This window comes from Triticum aestivum, chromosome 5D (assembly GCF_018294505.1).
Source record: "Triticum aestivum cultivar Chinese Spring chromosome 5D, IWGSC CS RefSeq v2.1, whole genome shotgun sequence".
In the NCBI taxonomy this organism is placed as follows: domain Eukaryota; kingdom Viridiplantae; phylum Streptophyta; class Magnoliopsida; order Poales; family Poaceae; genus Triticum; species Triticum aestivum.
The window spans coordinates 535,476,474-535,484,525 of record NC_057808.1 but is presented as its reverse complement, the minus strand read 5'-3'; the positions used below and the strand labels follow the sequence as shown (position 1 = coordinate 535,484,525).

The 8,052-nt window shown below is 44.0% G+C and overlaps 1 protein-coding gene across 1 annotated transcript; it reads right to left on the bottom strand.

The window, feature by feature from the left end:
• Window positions 1-5,874: 5,874 nt before the first annotated feature.
• Window positions 5,875-7,031, bottom strand: LOC123126047 (heavy metal-associated isoprenylated plant protein 6-like). The gene is made up of 2 exons (XM_044546461.1): window positions 6,695-7,031; window positions 5,875-6,579 (listed from the first exon to the last, which is right to left on the bottom strand). The coding sequence occupies exons 1-2, from the start codon at window positions 7,008-7,010 to the stop codon at window positions 6,203-6,205; spliced, it is 693 nt and encodes a 230-aa protein (XP_044402396.1). The 5' UTR covers window positions 7,011-7,031; the 3' UTR covers window positions 5,875-6,202.
• Window positions 7,032-8,052: the final 1,021 nt, after the last annotated feature.

Here is an 8,052-nt window from a genome sequence, read left to right as displayed (position 1 = left end):
ATAATTCTTTCATACATGTCACTCTTGATTAATTGCATATCCCGGTACACCGCCGGAGGCATTCACATAGAGTCGTATTTTGTTCTAAGTATCGAGTTGTAATTTTTGAGTTATAAGTAAATAAAAGTGTGATGATCATCATTTTTAGAGCATTGTCCCAAGTGAGGAAAGGATGATGGAGACTATGATTCCCCCACAAGTCGGGATGAGACTCCGAACTAAAAAAAAAGAAGAGGCCATAAAAAAGAAAAAGGCCCAAAATAAAAAAATGAGAGAAAAAGAGAGAAGGGACAATGTTACTATCCTTTTACCAAACTTGTGCTTCAAAGTAGCACCATGATCTTCATGATAGAGAGTCTCTCATTTTATCACTTTCATATACTAGTGGGAATTTTTCATTATAGAACTAGGCTTGATATTCCAATGATGGGCTTCCTCAAAATGCCCTAGGTCTTCGTGAGCAAGCGAGTTGGATGCACACCCACTTAGTTTCTTTTGTTGAGCTTTCATATACTTATAGCTCTAGTGCATCCGTTGCATGGCAATCCCTACTCACCCACATTGATATCTATTGATGGGCATCTCCATAGCCCGTTGATACGCCTAGTTGATGTGAGACTATCTTCTCCCTTTTTGTCTTCTCCACAACCACCATTCTATTCCACATATAGTGCTATGTCCATGGCTCAGGCTCATGTATTGCGTGAAGATTGAAAAGGTTTGATAACATCAAAAGTATGAAACAATTTCTTGGCCTGTCATCGGGGTTGTGCATGATTTAAATATTTTGTGTGGTGAAGATAGAGCATAGCCAGACTATATGATTTTGTAGGGATAACTTTCTTTGGCCATGTTATTTTGAGAAGACATGATTGCTTGGCTAGTATGCTTGAAGTATTACTATTTTTTATGTTAATATTAAACTTTTGTCTTGAATCTTTCGGATCTGAATATTCATACCACAATTAAGAAGAATTACATTGAAATTATGCCTAGTAGCATTCCATATCAAAAATTCTGTTTTTATCATTTACCTACTCGAGGACGAGCAGGAATTAAGCTTGGCGATGCTTGATACGTCTCCAACGTATCTATTTTTTTATTTCTCCATGCTATATTATCTTCTGTTTTGGACATTATTGGGCTTTATTATTCACTTTTATATTATTTTTGGGACTAATCTGTTAACCGGAGGCCCAGCCCAGAATTGTTGTTTTTGCCTCTTTCAGAGTGTCGCAGAAAAAGAATATCAAACAGAGTCCAAACGGAATGAAACCTTCGGGAACGTGATTTTCAGAACGAATATGATCCAGGAGACTTGGACCCTACGTCAAGAAATAAAGGAGGAAGCCACGAGGTAGGGGGGCGCGCCTACCCCCCCCCAGGCGCGCCCTTCCCCCTCGTGGGCCCCCTGTTGCTCGACCGACGTACTCCTTCCTCCTATATATACCTACGTACCCCCAAACGATCAGATACGGAGCCAAAAACCTAATTCCACCGCCGCAACCTTCTGTACCCACGAGATCCCATCTTGGGGCCTGTTCCAGAGCTCCGCTGGAGGGGGCTTCGATCACGGAGGGCTTCTACATCAACACCATAGCCCCTCCGATGATGTGTGAGTAGTTTACCTCAGACCTTCGGGTCCATAGTTATTAGCTAGATGGCTTCTTCTCTCTTTTTGGATCTCAATACAATGTTCTCCCCCTCTCTCGTGGAGATCTATTCGATGTAATCTTGTTTTGCGGTGTGTTTGTTGAGACCAATGAATTGTGGATTTATGATCAAGTTTATCTATGAACAATATTTGAATCTTATGAATTCTTTTATGTATGATTGGTTATCTTTGCAAGTCTCTTCGAATTATCAGTTTGGTTTGGCCTACTAGATTGATCTTTCTTGCAATGGGAGAAGTGCTTAGCTTTGGGTTCAATCTTGCGGTGTCCTTTCCCAGTGACAGTAGGGGCAGCAAGGCACGTATTGTATTGTTGCCATCGAGGATAACAATATGGGGTTTTTATCATATTGCATGAATTTATCCCTCTACATCATGTCATCTTGCTTAAGGCGTTACTCTGTTCTTATGAACTTAATACTCTAGATGCATGCTGGATAGCGGTCGATGTGTGGAGAAATAGTAGTAGATGCAGGCAGGAGTCGGTCTACTTGTCTCGGACGTGATGCCTATATACATGATCATACCTAGATATTCTCATAACTATGCTCAATTCTGTCAATTGCTCAACAGTAATTTGTTCACCCGCCGTAAAATACTTATGCTCTTGAGAGAAGCCACTAGTGAAACCTATGGCCCCCGGGTCTATCTTCATCATATTAATCTTCCAACACTTAGTTATTTCCTTTGCTTTTTATTTTGCTTTTATTTTACATTGCATCTTTATAATAAAAATACCAAAAATATTATCTTATCATATCTATCAGATCTCACTCTCGTAAGTGACCGTGTAGGGATTGACAACCCCTTATCGCGTTGGTTGCGAGGATTTATTTGTTTTGTGTAGGTGCGAGGGACTCGCGCGTAGCCTCCTACTGGATTGATACCTTGGTTCTCAAAAATTGAGGGAAATACTTACGCTACTTTGCTGCATCACCCTTTCCTCTTCAAGGGAAAACCAACGCAGTGCTCAAGAGGTAGCAGCCCTCAACGGACTTACGCATTTTTTACTTATTATTTGCATGAATTTTAGCGAGTGCAACACCGAACAATGTCTTGAGGCAAGGGGCGAGGCAACAACCAAATAGTGTGGAGTGATGGCTCCCTCGCAGCGCCTACACATCGCATCGGATTGCCAGGGTGATCATCGACATCAACCAAAGAACTGGCGACAACAACAGGGCGATCATCAGAGAGATCGGTAGCATGTTGACTGATTTTCAGTTTTATATCTTTACTCACGAGCTTTGAAATTTTAATTTTGAGTCACATAACATTGCCAAGTATGCTTGTAATCTAGCATTAGGTCGTCATTTATTGCTGGGAATTCCCCATGACCAACTTCTTGTACCCTTACACAATGGCGGAGACAGGGGGACCAGCAGGGGGCTGCCCCCCCCCTAAGATCACTGATTTGCTGCTAATTAGTAGATGAACAGTGTGCAATTTATACAAAAATACATGTATTTGTATTGTTTGGCCCCTGTTGTCAAAAGTTTTGAGTCATTTGCCCCCCAATCCTTAATTCCTGACTCCGCCACTGCCCTTACACATCTCTCTTAATGAATAAAGAGGTACGAGATTTCTCAAAGAAAAAGTGCTAGTTCCAATGATCCTAAATAACATGCTAGATCTAAAAAGCATAATCATGTGTTGCAAACCCACAAAACAAAAAATACCCTCCCTAGGGGGGCATGTGATGGTCAGATAGTTAGATTCTGTATGGTGTGGCCAATCTATCCAAAGATGTTGCAACCGACGGGGGCAATGTTGCGACCATCATCGGTGAGCCGATGACGAGGTCTAATTGTTGTTGTTGTTGTTGTTGTTGTTGTTCTTGTTGCTGCTGCTGTTGTTGTTGTTGTTGGCTTTTGCTGATCTGTTGTAGGGGTGGTCGGTGAGGGAGTCCTGGATTAGGGGGTCCTCGGGTGTCCAGACTATTTGATATGGGTCGGACTAATGAGCCGTGAAGATAAAGTTGAAGACTACCCCCGTGTCCGGATAGGAGTCCTATATGCGTGGATGGCAAGCTTGATGTCCGGATATACTCTTTCCTTCCTCTGTAAACCGACTCTATATAAACCCTAGGCCCCTTCGGTGTGTATATAAACCGGAGGGCTTAGTCCGTAGAGGCTATCAGAATAATCATAGGCTAGACAGTTAGGGTTTAGCCATTACGATCTCGAGGTAGATCAACTCTTGTAACCCCTATACTCATCGAATACAATCAAGCAGGACGTAGGGTTTTACCTCCATTAAAAGGGCCCGAACCTGGGTAAACATCGTGTCCGCATTGTCCCTTGTCACTATTAATCTTTATACTCACAGCTTGGACCCCCCTACCCGAGATCTGCCGGTTTTGACACCGACAGTCGGCGAGTGATGGAAAACGGCAGAGGTGTGCTGCAAGTCCCTATGGTTGTTGTAACATGGGAGCCTCATGTGAGTTGGTGGAGGTAATGCGAGGTTGTTGCGGTGCGAGGGAAGAGTGTTTTGCTACCCTGATGTGAGGTGTGGATGGCATGTGCAACATGCATGTGGGAGGAGGCGTACTGGGTGAAAATGGAACGAACAGCCGATTCACTTTTGATCCAACGGCTACATGCATAGGAATCCGGCGGTGCAGGAACCGGCAGCTCGGGGCACATATTGGCTGACCCACGTAGTAGCGGCCTTCCAACAATATTCATTTAGTGGAATATGTCGTTCTCCTAAACTACGAGGCGTTTGTAGTGACTTCGTCAACTTAAGATTTGCCAGCGCCTTCGCTCAAAGGTCCTTGTATAAGTGTAAGGTATGTGTGTGGATGCGTGCGCGTTCATTAGGTGGATGTATGTGAGCATATATGTTTATACTATGTTTCTAAAAACATAACCATAAATTGTAAACGTTGGAGACAAAATAATAAAAATAAATTATAGTGAGGATTTTTTAGTCAAAATTGTGTTCTATTGTAATATATGAAACACAACAAATTATTTATGATAGATTGTTAATTTGAGTTATTTTATGGAATCGTTGAATAAGCGTATGCCTAAAGACTATTGTTTTTCTTTCAACGGGTGAAGTTAGACACGACACTTGCTGAATGTTGGAGTTCTATAAATTAGAATCACAACTCTAATGTTGGAGTTATGTTATAAATAGGAATTACAACTCTGGAGAAAGGCATCACTGGATTGTCCCACGGAGAACTGGATCAGTCGTAACACATACGTTTTCCAAACAGAATTTTAAACTGGAATGAATTAAAATAAATATCTTTTATACTAAATACTTTTACTTGTTCAAAAATTTATCAATACTAAAGTAGTAGTGAGTACATTTTTTATTACTCAGTTGCCATAGTTAATCATATCAAATTTTTGCTAAATATTTAATTGCATTGTTCTTTGTTATACCATAGTACAATAGTAATGTTTGGCACCGAAAAGAATATTCCCCTAATTAAATTGTGAGTGTGGTGAAAAAATCTTGCTTTGAATTATTTTTTAGCAACTACAAAAATATATATTAAATATATATAATGGTGCTGGCAAAATCTTTCCCCTAATTTAGCATATACATATAACATGTGTTCTGTATGTTTCAATATTATTAAATATCAAGATATAGATTTAAAGTGCATTGTCTAGCTAATATCTTAATGGTGCTTACTAGGTAAGCCTGTCCGGACACGACCTCAAACAGTGTCGGACGACCCCTCAAAGGTCCTGCTGCCCAACCACACTACTCATATCAAAACATTAAATCCATGTACATCGATCACACACATGTATCACAAGTAAATAACATTTGTTCATAGCGAAAAATACATAGTTCAAACATAAAATTTATTCCAAGTGCACTATTCAAACATTAAGCTCATTGGCTTTCATTATGGGTCCACATATGCTCCATAAGGTCATTGAGCACACTCGTTGATCTTGAAAATTCTGATGTATCTCCAGAAAAGTTCACAATATGATCTACTACATCTTGTTACTGGATACGGAATAGTTTATTACAATACATAATTAAATATAATAATTAATATGTTTTAAATTTTGGTTCTCGTCTTATCAGCTCAAATTTTCATCAACCAATTCTTACAGCAACACGCGGGGAATGCTTTAGTTTTATATAAGTGGTTCAAAATACATTATTAATAAGTACAAAAAAGAATAGTGTTCATACTAATAAGAAGAGAAACAAATTCAACGTAAGTAATCGAAACCCACGCTTTATTATTGATCCAAAAAAATACTGGTATCATCCCGAACGCGGAAACCCAAAAGGCCAACTGTGTAGGTTCATGGCGGCTGGTTGCAGAGGCAGCAGTACATTCAAAAAAGATTACCACTCCAGACTACTCGTCCATCGATCCATTTGGGCTAACATTATAAATGACTAATCGACTGATTCAATTCAAAACTGTTGCTCTCTCAAAAAAAATAATTCAAAACTCTTCGACCTAATCTCGGACGCGCATGCATGCAGCACGCGTGCACGCACGTCGCCGCCGGCCGAACGTCCGGCTGGCGGCACCGATCACAGGATGGAGCACGTGGGCACCGTGGTGCGCGTGCCGTAACCGTAGGGGTCCGGATCGGACGCCCAGCCGCCGTACGGGTACCCGGCCGGCGAGGGCGGTGGCGGCGGTGGTGGAGGGTAGGAGTAGTAGGCGTGCGGCGGCGGCGCCGTGCCCCAGCCATATGGCGGCACTGAGGAGGGCGGTGCGTCGCCGGTGCCGTAGTGCCAGTGCGGCGTGGTTGGCCCCGGCCCCGCGTAGGGCGTCGAACCGTCGCTGAGGATGGCGACGGGCCTCCTCATCTTGCGGCGGATGCGGCGCCTGAGCGCCGCCGGGTCCGCCGTCCCCGCCACCACCACCAGCCCCGTGTCCGGCGACGCCCACACCCGCTCCACCCCTGCACGTACGCGCATGCATGCATGTCAGATGGATCAGTGCGCGCGCATATCAACTCGATCTGCTCGCATAATATAAGCACGAACGTTGTTACTCCTGTCCCGTGTACTACGTACCGAGCTGGTTGCCGACGGCGTTCCTGATCTTCCTGGCGCACTCGAGGCAGTGCACGTCCGTCTGGAGCACCACCGGCCCCGCCGCCGCCATCGCACGTTCCAAAGCTCTGCGTCCGCTGAGATCGATGGGTGTGATACGCGGCGAATGGGCCTGGAATTTATAGAGGGGCGCGCGGCCGGGAGGAGAGGAGGAATCACCGGGAGAGAAAGAAATCTGCTCGCGATATGGTAATCGGCGGAGCCAATCGAGTGCGGCAACGTAAGCTGATATGTCGGTCGGCAGATCAGCTCCAAGTTTCCTTTGATGTGATGGCATGTCCTCCTTGATTTCTCCCCATTCCATACCGATCCTGTGCTCCGCACACGCGGGCACTCGGCTCGCGGGGCGGTTACGTAAGCGTCGCACTCGCATGCACCGCCTCCCCTCTTTCTTTTTCAGGTCATTTTTTTCTTCTTTCTTCCGGACGATTGTACACTTAAAAAAAACGATTCTACGCTATTGATTACATCACGTTCGGTCGGAAACGAAGCATAATCACCGCCCGTGGGCATGCCAGGTATGTGCCGTATTTTGGATTTTTTTTTAACTTATAAAGATTTCTGACTTAAGACAAATCTGAAACTCCAATTAATATCAATAACAAAGAGAGTAACTAACCGTGAAAATACAGTCTGAAATTTGGCGCAACCAACCACACTACTTATACTCCCTCCGTTCCTAAATAACAAAGAGAGTAACTAGCCGTGAAAATACAGTCTGAAATTTGGCGCAACCAACCACACTACTTATACTACTTGCTAGGAAACTTTTTACCAAACCGATCAACATTTTGTCATCCAAATTTAAGCTAGTGTAGTAGATACTACTAGTAGGAGTATTGAATAACATACTGTATCATATATGAGTTGAGGATAGGAGGAGTCATGTTCAGATTATAATGGTAGATGATACATATCGGACGACAGATCGCATAGTAAGCATGATCGCCTCTAGAGTTCGACATGTGTCTGCATGGACCATGCGCCTTTGCCTTGTCCCCATCTCCGGAAGCCTCCGGTTATTCTTTCTTGTTCCTGCAACTCTCTTGTTTACTCTCTCTCTCTTCTCTCTCTCGCCTCACCACGGTACGCGCACGCACCCACCGACCCGTAAACCTCCCACCACCGCAACCAACACTACTTGCAAGGGTGCACCACTGATGATGCGAGCAGACGGCCAAAGTGCTGTGAGGGGACATGCACGGTGATGCAAGTGTGGGCGGCGCTACTGGAAGACACCACGCCACCGTGAGCCGTCGGATGTCGCGGCACGGGGAAGGAGGTGCACGTACGCGTCGCCGGGTGGTGTGGCTGTACGC

What these genes read in the sequence shown, in the direction of transcription:
- LOC123126047 (XM_044546461.1), bottom strand. Translation starts at nt 7,010, where the DNA reads ATGCCATCACATCAAAGGAAACTTGGAGCTGATCTGCCGACCGACATA. An exon ending in CGCCGTCGGCAACCAGCTCG is followed by an intron (nt 6,580 to 6,694) that starts GTACGTAGTACA and finishes GCGTACGTGCAG; the next exon opens with GGGTGGAGCGGGTGTGGGCG.